General features: G+C 38.9%; 2 protein-coding genes and 1 long non-coding RNA gene across 10 annotated transcripts in view; 2 read left to right on the forward strand and 1 right to left on the reverse strand.

Annotated features, from left to right (window-relative positions):
- Positions 1-11882, forward strand: part of Galk (N-acetylgalactosamine kinase) — a 101014-nt gene extending 89132 nt beyond the window's left edge. For all 8 annotated transcript variants that reach the window (XM_070095535.1, XM_070095532.1, XM_070095530.1 and 5 more), the window contains 2 exons: positions 3079-3344; positions 7199-11882. In XM_070095535.1, coding sequence (XP_069951636.1) covers positions 3079-3344; positions 7199-7367 — 435 coding nt within the window. In that variant the 3' untranslated portion in view covers positions 7368-11882. The remainder of the gene's footprint in view (positions 1-3078; positions 3345-7198) is intronic.
- A 727-nt stretch (positions 11883-12609) lies between these two features.
- Positions 12610-22945, reverse strand: Cda4 (chitin deacetylase Cda4; the record flags this gene model as incomplete). The annotated part of the gene is given in 10 exon segments (XM_053785773.2): positions 12610-13536; positions 14369-14569; positions 15970-16062; positions 18163-18319; positions 19121-19259; positions 19755-19911; positions 20347-20552; positions 21374-21501; positions 22373-22490; positions 22863-22945. Coding segments are annotated over 10 exon segments (1424 nt in total), but the record flags the coding sequence as incomplete, so codon positions are not given.
- The window catches only part of LOC138854147 (uncharacterized), a 133122-nt gene continuing 126918 nt past the window's right edge, over positions 17150-23353 (forward strand). The window contains exons 1-2 of the long non-coding RNA XR_011393353.1: positions 17150-17564; positions 22015-22057. This is a non-coding gene — a long non-coding RNA (uncharacterized lncRNA). The remainder of the gene's footprint in view (positions 17565-22014; positions 22058-23353) is intronic.

Raw genomic sequence — 23353 nt, forward strand, 5'->3', positions numbered from 1 at the left:
ACTTTTTTTTCATCCCATTTTTTTTTTTCTCCATTTTTTTCTCCACAATTTTTTACCTTGTCTTTTTTACCCCAAACTTTTCTCCCCACATTTTTCCCACCTCAGTCCCTCACTTTTTTATCTCACTACATTTTCTTCCATACTCCCTTCTTCCTTTCCTCCTCCCATTGTTTCTTTCCACTCCTATATTCTTCTCTTCCTCCTCCTCCATTCTTTCTTCTCTCTCCTACTGTCTTTATTCCCACCTCTATATACTTTTTCCCCATTTTTACTCTCTTTCATTCTTCCTCTTTCCCTACTCCTCTCTCACTTCCTACTCGCTTTTACTCACTCCATGTAAAATCTAACATATAAAACTTAAATGAGTAAATTGTTAAGGCCTTAAAATTTTATTTAAGCATTTGTCCAGCATTAAGCTTGGGCAGGTGTGACTATCTCATTAAAATTAGGTAATCTTATGTCAAGAGAAAGAAAGCTCATTAGATCTCAGATATATACATGTAGTACCATCAAGTTGATAAACAGAATACGTGCAATTCCTGGGTATCTTTCTGAGGGATGTTTTGCCCATTGTGGGCTGTTTCAGTCTAATGATTGGTAAAGCATGCGGTGGTACTCGCATTTTTGATGCAGGAATCATTCTGTGTTGCTGAAAACTTAGTCTTATTCCCAAAAGTTGCAATTCTGTTGCAAAATGTAAATTTACATAACTTACATGTGGTAAACATTAGTGCGGCTTAAGTTTTTTATAAGCAGATTATTACTGGGTGTGTAAAGGTAGAAAGTTGAAAGTGAACATAGATAAGATGAGGGTATCAAATGATTTAGATAAAGAAAAATTAGATATCAAATTGGAGAGAAGGAGTATGGAGGAAGTGAATATTTTCAGATATTTGGAAGTTGATGTGTCAGCGGATGGGTTTATGAAGAATGAGGATAGCCATAGAATTGATGAGGGAAAAAAGGTGAGTGGTGCGTTGAGGTATATGTGGAGTCAAAAAACGTTGTCAATGGAGGCAAAGAAGGTAATGTATGAAAGTGTAGTGGTACCAACACTCTTATATGGGTGTGAAGCTTGGGTTGTAAATGCTGCAATGAGGAGGCGGTTGGAGGCAGTGATGTCCTGTCTAAGGGCAATGTGTGGTGTAAATATTATGCAGAAAATTCGAAGTGTGGAAATTAGGAGAAGGTGTGGAGTTAATAAAAGTATTAGTCAGAGGGCAGAAGAGGGGTTGTTGAGGTGGTTTGGTCATTTAGAGAGAATGGATCAAAGTAGAAAGACATGTTTATAAATCTGTAGGGGAAGGAAGGCGGGGTAGGGGTCGTCCTCGAAAAGGTTGGAGGGAGGGGGTGAAGGAGGTTTTGTGGGCGAGGGGCTTGGACTTCCAGCAAGCGTGCATGAGCGTGTTAGATAGGAGTGAATGGAGACGAATGGTTTTTGGGACCTGACGAGCTGTTTGAGTGTGAGCAGGGTAATATTTAGTGAAGGGATTCAGGGAAACCGTTTATTTTTATATAGCCGGACTTGAGTTCTGGAAATGGGAAGTACAATGCCTGCACTTTAAAAGAGGGGGTTTGAGATATTGGCAGTTTGGAGGAATGTGTAATAGGACGGTATTCGTGTATGTATGTATATATATATACAGTGGACCCCCGCATAACGATCACCTCCGAATGTGACCAATTATGTAAGTGTATTTATGTAAGTGCGTTTGTACGTGTATGTTTGGGGGTCTGAAATGGACTAATCTACTTCACAATATTCCTTATGGGAACAAAATCGGTCAGTACTGGCACCTGAACATACTTCTAGAGTGAAAAAATATCGTTAACCGGGGGTCCACTGTATATATATTTTTTTTTTTTTTTTTTTTTTCAACAAGTCGGTCGTCTCCCACCGAGGCAGGGTGACCCAAAAAAGAAAGAAAATCCCCAAAAAGAAAATACTTTCATCATCATTCAACACTTTCACCACACTCACACATTATCACTGCTTTTGCAGAGGTGCTCAGAATACAACAGTTTAGAAGCATATACGTATAAAGATACACAACATATCCCTCCAAACTGCCAATATCCCAAACCCCTCCTTTAAAGTGCAGGCATTGTACTTCCCATTTCCAAGACTCAAGTCTGACTATATGAAAATAACCGGTTTCCCTGAATCCCTTCACTAAATATTACCCTGCTCACACTCCAACAGATCGTCAGGTCCCAAGTATCATTCGTCTCCATTCACTCCTATCTAACACGCTCATGCACGCTTGCTGGAAGTCCAAGCCCCTCGCCCACAAAACCTCCTTCACCCCCTCCCTCCAACCTTTTCGAGGACGACCCCTACCCCACCTTCCTTCCCCTACAGATTTATAAACATGTCTTTCTACTTTGATCCATTCTCTCTAAATGACCAAACCACCTCAACAACCCCTCTTCTGCCCTCTGACTAATACTTTTATTAACTCCACACCTTCTCCTAATTTCCATGTGGAGTTTATTATATTATTTCAGGTCACTTTTTGTATTTTATCTTTATATATGCTTCTAAGCTGTAGTATCTGGGCACCTCTGTAAAAACAGTGATTATGCATGAGTGAGGTGAAAGTGTTGAATGATGATAAAAGTATTTTCATTTTGGGTATTTTCTTTCCTTTTGGGTCACCCTTCCTAGGTGGGAGATGGCCTACTTTTTTTAAAAAAAAAATTACCTGAACAAAGGTTGTGACTGCTAGTACTGATTTGTTCATTGTGCTATAAACCACATTCATTCTTCTTTCCTTAAAAGTCTTTATGTGGCTTATATCTCATGAAATAACAATTTGAGCAAGAAATGAATGTTTGTGTTTGGCTTTGGATATGTTGCTTGTATAATAAAAAATAAGTAAATGGCTGAATTTCATTGTTTTTTACTACAACTGCTATTTTCTTACCAAGGTTCAGTGATCCAAAAAAGGAAACATCATCCCCATCATTCATTCAATAGCGTGAAGTGCATTGATCATCACAGTTTCAATTACCCTGTGACTTGCATTATTTTAAATACCGCAGAGTGTAGACATAATAAAAAAAATTAATTCACAGATAACCTTGAGTGAAAATACCAGGCACATTGATCATTTCAAGCTACATGACCGTGCCCTACACGTTTTCTCTGAGGCTCACCGAGTATGGGAATTCAAGCGTATTTGTGAAGAGCTCAGTGAGACAGCCCTGGAAGAACTTGGAAGACTCATGCTGGAATCTCATAGATCTACTCAGTTGCTGTATGAATGTTCACATCCCAAACTTGATGCCTTGGTTGATCTCTCACAGGGAGTTGCTGAGGGAGCAAGATTAACTGGAGCAGGGTAAGTTGTCCATGTATTTTTTTGTTATTTCATTCAGCAAGGAAAATCTGATACAAGCCTTTTGTCATATAACCTGTTTTTTCAGTTATGTTTTTTTTTTACCTCAATGGCTATCTCCCCAAGGCAGGGGTGACTCTTCCCCAAAAATGAAGCACATTGTATATTCTTAAATTGAATTGAGTGTTAGTATCACTGCTTTAGTTATCAGAAATAATAATATGCAATAACACTTGTGGTCTCTTTCCACAAAAATGCAGCCTTAAACTGTGACTGCTGGTGTTACTAAGCATCTCATTTGGTATCAAGGACACAGATATATTTTGGCAGACATACATACATTTTCTTCATGGGGAAGTGGAACAGAATTCTTCCTCCGTAAGCCATGCGTGTTGTAAGAGGCGACTAAAATGCCGGGAGCAAGGGGCTAGTAACCCCTTCTCCTGTATAAATTACTAAATTTAAAAAGAGAAACTTTCGTTTTTCTTTTTGGGCCACCCTGCCTCGGTGGGATACGGCCGGTGCGTTGAAAGAAAGATACATTTGACACAAGATTTAAGATATTTGTCCCCCAGTACCAACAATACCACCAGTCCGATGACATTCTTCTTTGCAAATATACAGGGTCTAAAGCCAGCAACAAACAACAAAATACCTTTCATCCGTGGACTGCTTGCAAAGGCAATGTTTGCGGCTTTCACTGAGACCCACATAAAGGATCACTTAGACAACGAAATATGGATCCCAGGTTACAACCTATACAGATGTGACAGAGTGAACAGGCAAAAGGGGGGGGGGGGTTGGCCTGTACATTGCAGAGTCACTTGTTTGCACAGAACTGCTCAATGCCTCAAATGATGTAGTGGAAGTTTTAGCAGTAAAGGTCGAGAACCAAAACCTAGTCATTGTGGTAGTCTACAAGCCTCCGGATGCAACATCCCAGCAATTCCAGGAACAGCTGTTAAAAATTGACCACTGTCTGGAAAATCTTCCAGCTCCTGCACCCAACATCTTGCTCCTGGGGGATTTCAACTTAAGGCACCTAAAATGGAGGAATATAGCAAATAATATTGTTGCAGTAATAACACCAGGAGGCAGCTATGATGAAAACTCACACTCACATGAGCTTTTAAATCTCTGCACAAAATTCAATTTAAACCAGCAAATAATAGAGCCTACTAGAATGGAGAATACATTAGACTTCATCTTCACTAACAATGATGATCTGATAAGAAATGTCACCATATCAAAAACAATATACTCAGATCACAACATAATTGAGGTTCAGACATGTATGCGCAGAGCCCCAGACCGACAAAATGAGATTAGTCACGAGGGAGCATTCACCAAATTCAACTTCAATAACAAAAGCATAAAGTGGGACCAAGTAAACCAAGTCCTAACCGATATAAGCTGGGAAGATATACTAAGCAACACAGACCCCAACTTATGCCTAGAACAGATTAACTTGGTGGCACTCGATGTATGCACAAGACTTATTCCTCTAAGAAAAAGGAGGAGTAGATGTAAAATAGAAAGAGACAGGCGCTCTCTTTACAGGCGACGGAAAAGAATAACAGAGCGGCTAAAAGAGGTCAATCTATCTGAAATGCGTAGGGAGACACTGGTCAGAGAAATAGCAAATATCGAACTTAAGCTAAAGGAATCTTATAGGAGTCAGGAATCGCAGGAAGAACTAAAAGCCATAAATGAAATCGAAAGAAACCCAAAGTATTTCTTCTCCTATGCCAAATCAAAGTCGAGAACAACGTCCAGTATTGGGCCCTTACTTAAACAAGATGGGTCCTACACAGATGACAGCAAGGAAATGAGTGAGCTACTCAAGTCCCAATATGACTCAGTTTTTAGCAAGCCACTAACCAGACTGAGAGTCGAAGATCAAAATGAATTTTTTATGAGAGAGCCACAGAATTTGGTTAACACAAGCCTATCTGATGTTATCCTGATGCCAAATGACTTCGAACAGGCGATAAATGACATGCCCATGCACTCTGCCCCAGGGCCAGACTCATGGAACTCCGTGTTCATCAAGAACTGCAAGAAGCCCCTATCACGAGCCTTTACCATCCTATGGAGAGGGAGCATGGACACGGGGGTCGTCCCAAAGTTACTAAAAACAACAGACATAGCCCCACTCCACAAAGGGGGCAGTAAAGCAACAGCAAAGAACTACAGACCGATAGCACTAACATCCCATATCATAAAAATCTTTGAAAGAGTCCTAAGAAGCAAGATCACCACCCATCTAGAAACCCATCAGTTACACAACCCAGGGCAACATGGGTTTAGAACAGGTCGCTCCTGTCTGTCTCAACTATTGGATCACTACGACAAGGTCCTAGATGCACTAGAAGACAAAAAGAATGCAGATGTAATATATACAGACTTTGCAAAAGCCTTCGACAAGTGTGACCATGGCGTAATAGCGCACAAAATGCGTGCTAAAGGAATAACAGGAAAAGTCGGTCGATGGATCTATAATTTCCTCACTAACAGAACACAGAGAGTAGTAGTCAACAGAGTAAAGTCCGAGGCAGGAACGGTGAAAAGCTCTGTTCCACAAGGCACAGTACTCGCTCCCATCTTGTTCCTCATCCTCATATCTGACATAGACAAGGATGTCAGCCACAGCACCGTGTCTTCCTTTGCAGATGACACCCGAATCTGCATGACAGTGTCTTCCATTGCAGACACTGCAAGGCTCTAGGCGGACATCAACCAAATCTTTCAGTGGGCTGCAGAAAACAATATGAAGTTCAACGATGAGAAATTTCAATTACTCAGATATGGTAAACACAAGGAAATTAAATCTTCATCAGAGTACAAAACAAATTCTGGCCACAAAATAGAGCGAAACACCAACGTCAAAGACCTGGGAGTGATCATGTCGGAGGATCTCACCTTCAAGGACCATAACATTGTATCGATCGCATCTGCTAGAAAAATGACAGGATGGATAATGAGAACCTTCAAAACGAGGGATGCCAAGCCCATGATGACACTCTTCAGGTCACTTGTTCTATCTAGGCTGGAATATTGCTGCACACTAACAGCACCTTTCAAGGCAGGTGAAATTGCTGACCTAGAAAATGTACAGAGAACCTTCACGGCGAGCATAACGGAGATAAAACACCTCAATTACTGGGAGCGCTTGAGGTTCCTGAACCTGTATTCCCTGGAACGCAGGCGGGAGAGATACATGATTATATACACCTGGAAAATCCTAGAGGGACTAGTACCGAACTTGCACACGAAAATCACTCACTACGAAAGCAAAAGACTTGGCAGACGATGCAACATCCCCCCAATGAAAAGCAGGGGTGTCACTAGCACGTTAAGAGACCATACAATAAGTGTCAGGGGCCCGAGACTGTTCAACTGCCTCCCAGCATACATAAGGGGGATTACCAACAGACCCCTGGCAGTCTTTAAGCTGGCACTGGACAAGCACCTAAAGTCGGTTCCTGATCAGCCGGGCTGTGGCTCATACGTTGGTTTGCATGCAGCCAGCAGTAACAGCTTGGTTGATCAGGCTCTGATCTACCAGGAGGCCTGGTCACAGACCGGGCTGCGGGGGCATTGACCCCCGGAACTCTCTCCAGGTAAACTCCAGGTATAAATTAAGTCACACAACACTTCATCTAAATTTGTGTTGTGCATATTAATACATCACAATAAATTTTTCTCATGGTAGTATAACTACATTGTGCTCAGTTTAAAGGCGAATTTATATTGCATTTTCATTATCATATTGTTGTATACTATTTTAAAATTTCACCCAATACAAAGTGCTTTCCATCAGCCTTTAAAAGTGATGAATGTATTATCTGTTACAGATGGGGTGGGTGCATAGTGGCCCTGGTGAAAGAAGAAGCTGTAGAAAACTATAAGAAGATGCTAAGAGAAAAGTATTATAACAAAGAACCAGAAGCAGAGGGTCGGGACATAAACACCATTCTCTTTAGCTCTCGACCAGGCTCTGGGGCTTGCATTTTTGTACAGTGAGAGATAAGCTAAAATGCAGCTATTGGTAAATGTAAGGTTGTTTCCAGAAGTCTGGGCCTGTCAGGAACATAGATATTACATTCTTTGATATCAGTTTTACAATATGTATTGCACATAAACAGTTTAAGGATACTGAAAATGTTTCCGATAAACCTTGTATTGATTGTACTTGCTCCTCTACAGATGAACCATATTGTGAAAGAAGTTGGTCCAAAATTATGGAATACCTTTTACTTTAGGTTGATAATTCATTTATCCTTATTTATTATAGATCCCAATCAGGGATCCCATATTTTTTGTTTCTGTACAGTATCTTGAAAATGCCTCTTCATGTTAATTTACTACACTGTGTGATTATAAAATTGTTTTCTTTTAAAAATTAGTCATCTTATCCCCTTGGTGGTAATTTTAGGAGCTTTTGTTTTCTTCTGTGCTAGAGTGACGGTGATTAAGACGACTGAGGTGCTGGATGGTATCACTTGAAATGCAGGTTCAAAGAGCTTTTCTGAAAGAGCCAGTTTTTTTTTTTTTTTTTTTTTTTTTTTAGATTTTTATAAATTATTGCTCTACTGCTATATCTAAAACAGTTTAGATAAACTTTAGATTTGGTATGCGAATATGTTTGATTTATATAATGTACAGTGCTGTACTAATTTAACTGTTTTTCAGACAGTTAAATTTTTTATTTTATGAAAGTGTTAATGTAGTTTTTGGTCAATATAAATTGTCATACTCCATAGTATAAAGATTTTGTCTTTTTCTCTATATGCAGTACTGTCCTCCTTATTTAATTTTCACTAAAAAATTTTGCATGGTAACTTATTTTTTACTACCCTTCTTATCTCTTCATTACACTAATCACTCCTCTTCACTTCTGCATCTCTCTCATAACCACAAACCTTTCTTGCACACTTAAAACTGTTATTGAATTCTCACTATACCTCCTCAACTATTGATCCCTTTGTCACTAGTGTCAACCCATCTTCTGTAAGTTGCTCATACCTCTCAGTAAATTGATCATTCACTTGCATTTTTCATTTACTCATTAACACAATTTGTCTTTCACAGATAATCTGCTCTTAAAGGGAACTTATAATGACATTTCGGTCCATTCTGGATCATTGTCAAGTCACATCTGTCTTGGCAGTGGTCCACGTTATTTGTTAATTGCTCCAGCCACAGTATTAGGACTTATTCCTCACCATTTGCCTTATACTCCACCTGGCTACCACTGAATAATGGCTAGACATATCAGCTGTCTTCTAATAACATAAACAATTTAGAAGTCTACCCATTTATTCACTATTATATACTTTAGCAAACTACTCTTGCTATGTATTTTATCCTGCCTTGTATGGTATACTTATCTTTTTCCTCTTAAAACATGTATTTCATATATATAACTAAACATCTTTCTAAATTTAAGTGTCCCTATTGCCATTTATCCTTGACAATACTGTCTTCTTTATTATGCATTTCAGAACAGTATCTCCAGCTTTAACATAAAGTTCTCAGAGCAATTATCTTTTTAGTTGGTTTAAAATTCCTCAAATATTTACTTAATACTTTCTAGAATCTCTCTTCTCTACATTCCTCTTTTATGACCTACTCGTCACATTCCAGCTTTATTCTTAACCATGTGATTCTCAAATTTAAACATCTATAAACCCTTTTTTTTTTAACAATAGTTCATTTAACATTATTATTAGCCATTTTGCTGTCATTTTCTCCAGTATGTCTGGCTTAATTCCATTTGCTCCACCCCTATTTAAACTCTTCCACTCCTTATAAATTTTGGTACATGCAACTTTCTCTTATGTATAGCATTTGTGCTATTTTTTTTTTTTCAATGAACCAGCCATATCCCACCAAGGCAGGGTGACCTAAATAAATGAAAGATTTGTGCTATATCCACACAAATTCAAAGAATCCAACTTTCAACATTTCCTCTTTCCTTGTAGTAATTACATAGAATAGAGGCAGAAATGATCCCTTTGTTCTTGCTGTTTTAGGCAGCTTGTTTGACAGCATAGATTACAGGGGATGAATTCTAGCCTACTTTCTGGGGACAATTAAAAAGAATATTCTGCAGGAATAACCATGCATGAAATCAAAGATAGAGTATACTGAAAGTAAGTAGAAGCTTGTAAGATTTACCTACTGTTACACATACTCATAATACAGAAAGTAAAGGCCAGCAGTACTGTTGGGGTGCAAACCATGTTACAGGCTTTCATTTCATACATAACAAGACAGTGGTACCTCCCCAGGGGGAAGTTGCATTTTACCAACCTACTACTGCCTAAGTACCAGCTGCATTTGGTATTCCTGGGCAGTCACCTATCTACTAATCAAATGCAGCATGACTTCACATCTCTTGATTAGACTGGTTATACCTCTCTCATGTGATCACACCATATCTGCTTACACAAGAGCTTTAATAGGTATCATGCAATTGTGTTAATTGCACAGTTACATCATACATATCATGGACAAGTTTGCAGTGACCTATTTTAGTACAATTCTCATACATATGAGTTTTAATTTACAATATATGAAGTAACTGTGCCATATGAAGATGCTCCACATTGAGTTATTTCAGTACAAATCTCATACAAAGTTGGCACCGCAGTACTTTTACTGGGAGTGTAGTCAGAGAAAAAAAATTTGTGTGTCTTGCAACTCTCAGCTGCAGCATCACCTGTCTGAAACAAGTTAAAATATTTGGTTTTGTAAAGTTTTGCCACTAAGCATTTATCAGCAGACTTATGAACATTACAGTACTAAACAGTATTTTTATTACCTTTTAAGTATTCTTTATATTGCCATGTTTCAATTACTGAAACACTCCCTCACCCAAGAGTGGGGAATAATCTTTACATCTAATTAGTTTGCTAATGTGAAAGATAAATAAATCAGTAGTACAAATTTTGCATGCATTAATATTAATAAAAATGTTAAGAATTTAGTTTCTTGTTTGTAAACAAAATGCTGTTGATCAGACTGCATCGTCATCTGTACTTATTCTTCACAGTACTGTTGGACTTTAATACTAGGTCTTTATTGGTAACTCATAAAATATTATTGTTCCGGTGATGCAGTGCTATGGTATATTATTTAATAAATATCCATGAGATTAATTTATAAACCATACCACGGGCGGGATTTGAACCCGCGGTCAGAGAGTCTCAAAACTCCAGACCGTCGCGTTAGCCACAATAAGATTCGTCCAACTAGGTATATTGTAGAAATATACCTAGTTGGACGAATCTTATTGTGGCTAGCTGGTCCAGTGGCTAACACGACGGTCTGGAGTTTTGAGACTCTCTGACCGCAGGTTCAAATCCCGCCCGTGGTATGGTTTGTTTGCAATCGTGTCATTACGATTAATTTATAGTCCTAATTAAAATCTTAATTGAGTGTTAAAATACTCGGATAACAGAATATCTAGTCAGGTAAACTGTCATCAGGAAATAACATCTCGGGTTTTGTTAGTTACAGACGCACACAGCTTAGCTATTGGTACAAGCTGACTACTTAGCTTTGGTCATTTATTTATGGAGTTGCATATATCATTTGACTGAAGGTAGTTGTCACAGGAACTGGCTCAGATAATTTTGTATAAACTGTTTATTTAAACATTTTGTAATCTTTGAAATCTTACTGTTGCTTGTTGCAGAAATATTATAATAGATACTTGTATGCCTTTTATTGTTCAGTAACTGTTAAATTGAAAATGTGAACACCTTTTCAGTCAAATACTATTAATTCGTAATCTTGCTTGTGAAGAGATACTATTAAAATTACTCTCAAGTGTTTATATGGTAAGTAAATTTGTCTGTTGAATTGAAATGTAGGGTTCATAGACAAGTTCAGATATTAATGTCAGCCTTTCGTGGATCTGAGTACCATGCTGCTTACAATAGTGTAAAGGACAGACACACTGCAGAGGGAGTTTTTGGCTCAATGTTTCGATCCAAACATTGAAACATCCTATTAAAAGCTTGTTCTGCTTTTCTTTACTATTTTCCTGTTTGAATATGAATATCAGATCTCATTTTGGTTGTTTAATTTATTATTGTGGTGCCCAGTTTTTCATTTAATAATAAAGGTAATAAAAACTATAACTGGTGAGTGTGTGTGCACAAAAAATATGTTGATATAAATATTGATGAACATGCATTCATAATACAGTATAGTGTATATATATAAAAAGTTGTATTTTGCAGGTCAGAATATCCAATTGTTATTAAATGGAATTTAGCTACAGCAGAGTATTGCATACTGTTACTGTCACGTAAAGTTGCAATAGTAGCTAAAAATATTTGATTTAAACTTTATAGGCAGTATTTAATTTGTTGTGTGGTGGGTTTTCATTATCTCAGGAATAAAGGTTTCTATTCAGTTAATTATGTCACAGTGATTTAAATACAATCAATCTTCTTTGATTTTAAATGATTCAAATCAAGACTAACAGATTATTCATTTTCTGATCCAATAAAATATTTTCCAACAGATTTTCTTTCCCCACCTCAGAACTCATTCACCTTAGTATTTACACCTGTCAGAGTCATGTATTGGAAAATTTGGCAAATAGACAAAAATGAGAAAAATTACAGTAAAAGATGGGTGCTCTGTGGTCTTTACAGGTTTAGCAAATCATCATGATTTTTTTTTTTTTTAACAAGTCGGCCGTCTCCCACCGAGGCATTATTATTATTATAATCAAGGGGGAAGCGCTAAACCCGGAGGATTATACAGCGCCTGGGGGGGGGGGATGTGAAAGGCATTCAGGCTTAATTCGGGGAACTGGAGCACAGATCCAATTCCCAAAATCAAGAGCCCCTCACCAACATCAAGGAACCTTCCTTGAGGGGTCCCACCGAGGCAGGGTGACCCAAAAAGAAAGAAAATCCCCAAAAAGAAAATACTTTCATTATCATTCAACACTTTTGCCTCACTCGCACATAATCACTGTTTTTGCAGAGGCGCTCAGAATACAACAGTTTAGAAGCATATACGTATGAAGATACACAACATATCCCTCCAAACTGCCAATATCATGAATATAATTATATTTATCCCTTTGGTGGAATTGGCCAGGAAGGATGAAAAAAGTGTGTCTTTCTTCAGATTAAAACTACTTTTACTTTTTACTTTTTGGGTCACCCTGCCTCGGTGAGAGACTGCCGACTTGTTAAAAAAAAAAATGAAGGAATCAGTATTAAAATTATATACAGTATGTATTTGGTGACTTATATTTTATATTCTCATGTCACATATACATAACAAAAGTACAGTAGTTAATATAGTGTAACCTAAGCAGTATAAGAAAAAAAAACAGCAAGGAGGCTTCCTGCTTCAGTACACAAACACAGATAGCATGGAATATCCAAGTTGTACCACACTAACATAACCTTCAGTGACCCACTCCTTGGATCAAACCTTTTAAAAAAAACCTTCCATTTTCCAGGTGCTATATGACTCCTTTGGGTTTAGCACATACCCATGAATATAATATTTATACAGTAATAATTCTACTAGTTTCCAAATGAAGACATACCTGATGCTTAGATTCACATTGCCAAAACAGCAAATGTCCCATAATTGTGTGCAATATACTATACAGGACAGTATATAAAGCATCAAGTTGTCAAAGTTGTGTTTCTTGATTACGTGATAGACCTATGCTTAATGTAGTTCATATAACTTCATTTTAAAATTTGCTTCTCATTTGTTAATTGCTGAATTGGCAGGATAGCATGCTTCATTTTCTTGTCTCAGAAGCATCTTTACCTGAAATCTTCATTTTACTTTGATGGCAAAAATGGCATTGAACATTCTTCCTCAACTTTAATATTTTACAAAAAAAAAAAAAAAAAAAAAATCTAGTGAGGGAGAGTGAACTAAGAACAAAAAGTTAACAGCTAGCCATCAGAGAAAATGAAGGTGGGAAGGGGAGCAGATTATATGTGTTTACTGTGGGATATCGAGCAAATCAGAGCTAAATAAGTCCAGGAGGAGGTCTTAAACAGCGGCTGAGTCAAGGGCAGCAAGGTCTGCCCTGTCATTGGAATACTGTGCGTAGGTGTCCTTATTTCGTGCTGCACCATTGGCGTCCCATACCCAGGGGTATGTGTTAGGACATCCATAACATGTAACCATGTACCTGTAGAAAAAAGTGTTTTATGTTCAGTACCCTCCGAAAACTGCACAGGCCTGCCTAACTTCTCTTGTTGGTAAGATGTATGTATATGTGTGTGTGTGTGTGTGTGTGTGTGTGCAACATTATCACAGTAAATAGTTGATATCACAAAGTGCAAAATAACCAGTGAAAAACAGTGAAATTCTGAGTTTTTTGTAATTTTGATTATCAAGGTTAATGTGAAAAACTGTGAATTATAATGTAATCTCTCATATTGTAATTCATTGATAATGTGAGAAATCACAAAAGTGCTTGGAGTTTCACTATTTTTTCACTGCTTATTTTGCATATACGTATATATACATATATATATGTGTGTGTGTGTATGCATACATACACAGTGTGTGTGTGTGTGTGTGTCGGTTTTGTATCATAACATCCTCTTCTGTAAGAAGTGTAGGTGTTAGTGTCATAGGTGGTACTTATTTGAATGATTATTTAATGGCAATTTTTTTTTTTTGCAGGTTTAATAATTATGTTGATTATGGAACTGGTTATAGTTTCAGTCCAACTTGTTGCATAGCCCACTCAAGAGGTGAAATCCAAGACTTGAAGGATTAATCTAGTTAGGCTGAAAGAAGTCATAAGGAGACATTGCCAGCATAAAGGATGTGGTACACAAAATGAACCACACAAACTCGTAATGTTGAAACTGAATGTACTTGTTCGAGCCTGAATGGTAAGACAGGATGGTGAAAGAACAGGGTGAAAATGGATTAGTGAATGTATAAGAGGTCAGGAACTATGCATAATATCCACTGCCTGTTTCCTGTCACCCATCTACTTGGCAACTCACCTGGAGCCAAAGGGAGCAGTGGTACTGTTGTCAAACTTGGGCTCCAAAGAGAGTTTGCAGGATTCTGGAGCATTACATGGTGGTTCTGGGAGTACCTTATCTTTGCAGTCCCATGGCTGGAAGCGCGAGAGCTCGTTGAGTCTCTGAGGTGTAGTGACCCATTGCAGTGTCTCTGTCATGGTGGTGTAGTACACGTCCTCACTGTTCACCACGGAGGAAATATAAGAGAGATGTTTGTAATTTCAGTTTTAGATTGACACATACCTTAAACATAATTTGAGACCTGGCATGTTCAAATCAGATAATTTTATGATGGAGAACATGGTGTACAAATTCGAGAACACCTATCATGAAAATGTAGAATGTGTATGGAGTCGAAATTCTGAACAGCACATTCCTAGTGCATGTCACTTGTGGCATGGTTCATTTCTGATGTTAGTATCATAAAAGTTTTCTTCAATCTAGACTGTCATAATTATTGTATCTCATCAATGAAAGGATTAGTAGCACCCAGCCAACCATAAAATGTAATCTGCTCACATCACTTGTATAATCCCCTTTTATCAGTTATAGTCTCTTCAAGGGTAATTAGATTATTACACATAGGTAGTGTGCCTGCTGTTAATAAATGAAGACTCAAATCTCCACCACTCTGCTCTAGGTGACCCACACAGTAGTAGAGCTTCCCATAGAGCATAATAACATTCTAAAGCTGCCACTGTGGAAAAAATCTTTTCCTGGTGGTCCTAGTCCTTCTGTGTAATTATTAATGCCTAGGTTTCTTTTTTCAGCTTCAGTTCTGCCTCTAAACTCAGTGGAAGTGCACCATATAACCCATATCAATTAAGTGGCTCTTGATCAGAGGAATTGGAGCTACCCTCCCCATGCCCTGATTATCTCCCGTTTCCCAGATGCTGTATGACCCCATTGGAAAGTTTTAAAATATGACTCTACTTGGTGACTTCACATTTGTTCAACTCGCTTTATCTCACATTTATGATATCCTATATATAGTACCTATGTTTTCTAAAGCTCCATGTACATTTGAAGTCAATAATGTCTCGGGACTGAAACATTTACTTAATAAGATGTCCTACTCCCTCATGTGTCATTATTATAAAGAATAAAAGGGCATAATACCACGACTGGAACAATATACAAATAACCCGCATACAGGAGAAAGAAACTCATGAGGACGTTTTGGTTCGACTTGGACCATTAACTATGACATACTCAATCTTGAAAATGTACTCAATCATAACAATATACATGCAGGGCTGTTGGAACCTTGTGGGTTTAGTACTTAGTCCTGATTGTAATAATATACACAATCATAATGGTGTGCTAACATCTTAATCATGTACTTGCATGATTAGAGTGCATTCACACTTAACACTTTACGTATTTACATAATCATAATGTACTTATGCTGTATAGCCCTTGTGGTTTAGCGCTTCTTTTTGATTATAATAATAATAATAATAATGTACTTATAAATCTTTATGCAGTCGATATAACAGTGTACTCAGTATGTACTTGCTGCATTCATACTGTCCTCCCCCCAACACTCTTGAGTAATGCACTGAGGAAGATGTACTTACAACTGCATGGTGTAGTCAATGAAGGCATGAAGAGCATTTTCCAGCTCTGGTGTCTGGAACCAGTTGGTGGTGAGTGCCATCATGTAGGGAGCCCTGTGAAGGAACAAGTCAGTGAGATGGTCAGAAATGGAGCCCTGATGAGGGGACCAGTGAGATGGTCAGAACTGGAGCCCTGATGAAGGAACAAGTCAGTGAGATGATCAGAATTGGAGCCCTAATGAAGGAACAAGTCAGTGAGATGGTCAGAATTGGAGCCCTGATGAAGGAACAAGTCAGTGAGATGGTCAGAATTGGAGCCCTGATGTGGGGAACCAGTGAAATGGTCAGAATTGGAGCCCTAAAGAAGGAACAAGTCAGTGAGATGGTCAGAATTGGAGCCCTAAAGAAGTTACAAGTCGGTGAGATGGTCAGATTTGGAGGCCAGATGAGGGAACAAGTCAGTGAGATGGTCAGAATTGGAGCCCTGATGAGGGAACAAGCAGTGAGATGGTCAGAATTGGGGCCATGATGAATGAACAAATCAATGAGATGGTCAGAATTGGAGCCCTGATGAAGGAACAAATCAGTGAGAAGGCCAGAATAGTATGTGGTACCCACAAACAGTTGGAAAAACACACAAAATGAAAACAATGGGACATTTTTTGGGAAACTTCGATCGTGGGACCTTGGTCACGCCAAATTTGGAGTGAACAAGATCCCAGGAGAGAAACATTTTCAGTAAAATGTCCCAGAGTTTGCATTTTGCTATTTTCCAAGTCAGTGTAGGCCTCTTCATCCAAGGAAATGGAGGTATGTCCCTGCTCCTTCTTTGGATCAAACCTCATTACCCTGACGGGTTTAGCACTTCCGCGTGATTGTAAAAGATTATGTAGGCTGTACCGCTGAATGTCCCATACGGGTCTAGCGTTCTCGTGTGAACAGAATAACATTGACTTGGATGCGAACGAAGGGCTCTTGATCCAAGAAACTGGAGCAACCCCTTCCTTGGGTCATACCTGATTACCTTCACGGATTTAGATAAGCTTTTTGTGAAATGATAATAAAACCCTTCAAGAGCGGTGCTTTGATGCCAGTGGAGAGTTCTTGATCCAAGGAACTGGATTTACTTTCCAGTTCCTTGGATCGAACCTAATTGCCACCCATTTTCCCCAACGTACCATACAACCCGTACGGGTTCATATACATCTACTTAAGAAAAAAACATGCAAATAGATATTTATTGCGTTGAGACAGCGCTGTATGACCCACTCGTGTGGGTTTAGCGCTTAATTGTGATTATAATAATACTATATGACCCATGTGGGTTTAGCGCTTGTGATTATAATATTATATGACCCACGTGGGTTTAGTGCTTAGTTTTGATAATAATAATAATAACAATAATAATAATAAATAATAAACAGGCAGTAAGTGAACCTAAACAACTTCTGTAATGAATGTTGTAAAATAAATATATCTTTCAGTTATACAATATTAAATAAAAGTGTTGTAGCAATATAACTATGAATGCAAGAGAGAGTGTTTCAGTGTGTTACTGGAGGTGGTGCTGTGAGGGTGTTACAGCTGCTGCTCTCACCTCATAGCCTCACACTACCGTAAGTTATTAATAATTTAACCTTATTTCTCAACAGTGTATATTGTGACTTTTGGAGTGGATTATATGTGAAAACCCGAGTTTGTTAAATTTAAAGCTGCAACGCTAAAACGAGGGTCGTTAAGGCTGCCGTTCACCTGTTTGTTACTTTAATTCGCAAATAATTAAATTAAACTTAATAATAATCTTTATTTCTACAAGTACATGTACAAGGTACACAGGTCTAGCTGACATCAATAACATACTACTACATAAAGCCCCTTGTTATGCAGAGCATTTCGGGCAAATTAGGTTAATTTTGTCCCCAGGATGCGACCCACACCAGTCAACTAACATCCAGGTACCTGTTTACTGTCAGGTGAACATGAACATTAGGTGTGTTAAGGAAACACGTCCTAATACATCCACCCGTACCGGATATCGAGCCACGGACCTCGCCGTGTGTGTAAATACATTGCACAAAGTGTATTTGTATATTAATAATAAAAGATAAAATCAGACTTCTCGCAGTCTGCTTAAGAGCAGCAATTGTCGAAACTTTACATCCCGTCATCTATTATGATGCAGAAAAGACTTGCACTTGGAGCTATACAACACACCTGTTAGCCAAATAATGGCGTTCGAAGTCCAAGATGAGCCACTCCAGTGCATCAGGTTCGTTGAGGTAGCTAAGAGCACACTGGTCTAGATAGGGGCAAAAGCCTCCTTGGTAATCGAAGTCCTTGAAGTGGGAGTTCATGGGCAGCTCCCACAGACCTGCAGGGAGAGTGCGAATTATTGTTTGTATTGCTATATTATCCTTCACCCCTCAGGGAAGGTTCCTTGATGTTGGTGAGGGGCTCTTGATTTAGGGAATTGGATCTGTGCTCCAGTTCCCCGAATTAAGCCTGAATGCCTTCCACATCCCCCCCCCCGGGCGCTGTATAATTCTACGGATTTAGCGCTTCCCCCTTGATTATAATAATATATTATCCTTCAGAGGAAGGTGTGGGGATGAAGATGCTTTGATGCTGATGAAAGGCTCTTGTTCCGAGGAATTGTAGCTACTCTTCTTTCCTCAGGTGTTGTATGACCCCTAAAAGTGTAGCGCTCCCCAGTGAATAGTAATATTATTATTATTAAAAAATAAATAAGCGCTCAATTCTTACGGGTCACATAATTGTTTATCAAAACTAAAAAGTACGGATATAATACGCTTTGGAATGATTTTTTATCTATCGGGATGGCATGGAAGATTATTATTATTATAATCCAGGGGGAAGCGCAAAACCCATAGGATTATACAGCGCCTGTGGGGGGATGTGGAAGGCATTCAGGTTTAATTCAGGGAACTGGAGCACAGATCCAATTCCCTAGATCAAGAGATGGAATGGAAGAATCAGCCCTTCGCGAGCGATTATCAAGAAAAACACTTAATGACGTTCATGATTCACAGGAAGTAAATTTAAAACGTGATTATCTAGGTGTGATTTGGTGGCAAGTGGAAATAACTCAGTGATGTACATGGATGTGCTTGGCAAAGATTTAAACATACCTGGGAAAGACTCGCAGACATACCTGGGAAAGATCTAATTGGGCAGGTTTCTGAACGGCACTCGTGGGAGATCTTGTACTCCAGGGAGTATGGCCAGACAGGTACAGCGGTGGGGGGGTTGTTAATGGTGGAGTCCCAAGTGAAGTCATAGGCACTCAGCACCTACCCGGGGTCACACAACTTTGTTATTCTCAGTATTTTTAATGGTAAATTGTTTGTAATGTGTTGATGCAATTTCCTGCCGGTGTTTTATTTTGTGATACATTTTGATAACTGTGAAATTCAGTGCTGTATTAGCCGAAATACGGATAAATTAACTAGCATCAGGCAGTCCATCACTGTTAGAGCCAACGTTCACCTGAAACCTTACAATGCTCTTACTGTCCATCTATATCTGCTTATGGCAGAAATCCACATTCACCTAGAACAGTTCAGTCACCAGAACTCGCCCAGTAGCAAATCTTAGAAACCCACATTAATGTCATGGGCAGCTCCCACAGTCAATGTATTTTTCCCATTAACGTCGACTCTACAAAAAGCCGCTGTGCGAAAGATTACCCAATTTGGTGCCAGACAACACACTTCAAAAGTTTAAACTTGCTTAACATACATAATCGAATGTCGTTGTCTACATGAAGGTGATAACACCTCCCTCACCTCATACTGTGCATCCCTGCCAGGTTTGAGATGTGGTCCCCGCACACCTTTGATGTCGTTAGGTCTGACGCCAGCGAATCTCTGCAGGATCTCCTTCATGGTGACAGTCTCTCCGATCCACGTCTCCTCTCCTTCATCCTCTAGCCCCGCACGACGGCTGTAGGAAAACGCGAGTTGTTGCATTACCTGCCAACTTGTATGCTCATGAGAGAAAATGAACAGTAATAATAGGCTTCAGTTAAACATTCCTGCTTCCCTGGGTGGGTGTGCACATACCTAGTAGTTTTGAAAAAATATATATATAAAAAATGTATATTTAACCTAAAAGAAAGAGGTCGGGTATTTTAGTAATCGGAAAAACCAAAATTTCTCCTGACGCAGGTCTTGATTAATATAATGATCCGCTCAGCGGACCTTTTAGTTACGTGAACCCTTGAAGGCCTTGATGCCTCAAGAAATTTGAGCTATTTTTCCCTTCCTCGGAACTAATACTATTGCTTCCCACTACTTAAGCGTTGTATGATCCTTGCAGGTTTAGTGCTTCCCCATGACTATAATAAAGGTCTTCTTAGCGAGGCCTTCCGTCACCTACCTGACAGTTCCGACGGCAATCTCATGACCCCGGCTGTAGAATTTTTCGACTAGCTGGTAGTTAGTGTACTCGTGGGAGACGAAGAAGGTGCCGCGGATGGGGCAGCCGTTGGGGTTGGTTCGGTTGTCTAGGAAGATCTTGGAGTATGTCTCAAAGTTGAGGTCGTTGATAGCGCCGTCAAATGTCAGCATGATCATCTGGGGAACCTGCAGGCGTAGGAGGAAGTTTCTTAGTATAGAACAATGTTTTGTAAGTGGCCAGGAAGGTGACATCAGTGGTTCCATGGATCATCGCTCCAACTGCCTGGGCTCTGACAGGGTCATCTAAATTAGGAAGGACATAAGCACAGGACTAGGATCTTTTAAGAAGCATTCAGGAACTTAAAACTGAATGTATACTTAATGGAAATAAAAGTTTATAAATACTCATGAGATGGAAAGACCAAAAACTGTTTTATATGTAAAAAGATTTCACAGACAAGCTCTCAAACGCATTGTTTATACATCAGTAAATGCTGTATCTGTGTATATATACCGAGAGAGGCCTATTTCTGTGCCTACATTCTACATACTGAGAGGTGTGCATGTATATGAAGTTTACCTTGAATCCTATTTTAAAGATTAAAGTATTCTTGACTCTAGTGTATAGTTAAATTGCAGCTTTAATGGTTTAAAAGTGGCTGTAGTAAGTGCTACAATCATTGGAAATTTTAAAAAATATATGAAAAAATACTGAACACAGGACAACACGAGCATAGCCGTTTTGACCGGTAGCTACAAATAGGGTCGGGATGTTGCTGTACAGATGGTCATCTGAACTGTGATGTTAACATCTGCCTTCTCGGTAGGAGACGGCAGATGTTAAAAAAAAAATAGTTACTGTAATAACATGCAGTTGATGAGCTTCAGATCTAAAATACTAACTTCTGACTTGGACATGAAGCTAATATAGGCTACTGGGGAAAAGGGGAGGGAAGAGGGTTGGCGTAAAAGCATAATATGAGCCAAAAAGAACACAGTATACACACCTCTACAGGCTTCAGTCCACCAGGGATGTCCTTGCCCTCGAAGGAGCAGTGACAATATGGCAGAGTGCACTCCAGGCTGTCGCAAGCAGTGGCAGCGAAGGGATCAGGCGCCTTCTCCACTACCTCAGCTGCATGAAGAGAGGTCAATTGGTTAAACTAAGTTAGAAAGAGGTCACCTCTCAAAACAGATAATGTATATCCAAGACTCGAAATAGTAGGCCTCGATTTATACTCGAATTTTAACTGAAATTAGTAGGCCCTATAATAAATGTGTAAGCTTAACCGAAAAATCTCCATCCGGTCTAGTATTTAAATATCTGAAAATGTCTTAGGAAAACACACTGAGATATAAACAAAGATAATTTTATAAAAATAATTTTATAGAGATAGGTACAAAGGACAAATAAATTGAACAAAAAAGTGAGGTGGATACCACCCCCTGACAGGCCAGTGGTGACTCAGTTAATAAGGCACCAAATTAAAATTAAGACCCGATGTAGGAGTTTTCCTGCTATTCCTGACTAACAAAAAACGTCCTAGTGGAAAGCGACAAGGATTAGTGCATATTTTAATAATTTTTACTTGTATGATCTATTGATATTTTTGAAAACTATTTTAATATAATTGTATTATAATTTTAGATTCCGATGATGGATGAAGTAGCACCCGAAACGCCATGCAAAGGTAATGTGAGTTTGTGTTGTAAGTCAGTATTACATAGGTTATATTTTAGTGGATTACTAATTACTCCAGAAAAGGCGCTCCCTGTGATCGTATTTGCTTGGACCAACACCACTTTAAAAACTTTTACATTGGAAATGTCAACTCAGAACAGTTTAACTATTTGGTGAGTCTGGTGTAAATACAGATCAATGTATAAGTGAATCCATTTCTTAGTTTGAAAGCGGCGATAATGAATCATTTTTGCTGACTAAAAGAGAGCAGCCCAAGATTCGGAGCCCAACACCTGCAAACTCCAGTAAATATAGAGAGACAGACCTTTAGGCTGGGGCCCACACTTGATGTTTGGGTCAAACCTGCTGACACACTCATGTTTGCTACCATCGTAGTAGGAGCCTTCAGCGCATCTCTGTCGGTAAGGGAAGCCGCCCACACACTGCACATGGAGGGAGAACACGGGGTGATGAGTTAAGAGTTAAATAAGAGAGTGGCAGTGACTGTTTAGGGCCGTTAGAGGGAAAACTGGTCATATTAACTCGGCCATGGTAAAGTATTAGGGTTAGGCAGTATAAGTTAGAAAGAATACACTAACATTTGTAAGAATGATGGCAAAGTAGGGAAGGTACCTGGGACGGAACTTTATGAGCAGTCATAGTGGTATGGGCAAGTACAGTAGGTGGATATAGTGGAGAGACCACATTAAACAAAGCACACAGTTAAAGCCACATACTAAAAAATGTGAAACAAATATCCGAAGTTTGTGTAGTTCACTGTTAAACTATGGTGTGTAAATGTTAAGAAGTCTTACTTGGTAGAATACTTTGCAGTTTTGGTCACTGGCAAACTGGCCCTCTGGCTCTGGGCAAGTGAAATCCTGCCCGACACCCACACCTGAAATAAAACAATGCATATGTTATTTCATTATTTTCATATTCTATATTCGTTGTTCATTGTAATATTTCTAGGAATTATTGCAGTAACATGCAACTGTTTCGCAGGGCTTAATTTATTAAGCTTGACGGAAGTACCGTACCATTACCGATATTGAGCAACAAATCAGGAACTTATAGATGAAGCCTTGAGACGCAAATAATGACCCTGAGTCCCTGACCTTTGCTAGATATAATGTATACATGTCGGCTTAAAAAAAACCAAGAGACATGAGTTTCTAGTATATAATTCAGACCTTGATATCGCTATTTGGATACAGGTTTGTCGGGTATGATTAATATGGAGTTTGATGTTGGGGTTCTCATTTGTGAGCAGTTTTGGCGAAATATCAATGTAAGTAAATAAGGA

This window comes from Cherax quadricarinatus, chromosome 50 (assembly GCF_038502225.1).
Source record: "Cherax quadricarinatus isolate ZL_2023a chromosome 50, ASM3850222v1, whole genome shotgun sequence".
Classification (NCBI taxonomy): Eukaryota; Metazoa; Arthropoda; class Malacostraca; order Decapoda; family Parastacidae; genus Cherax; species Cherax quadricarinatus.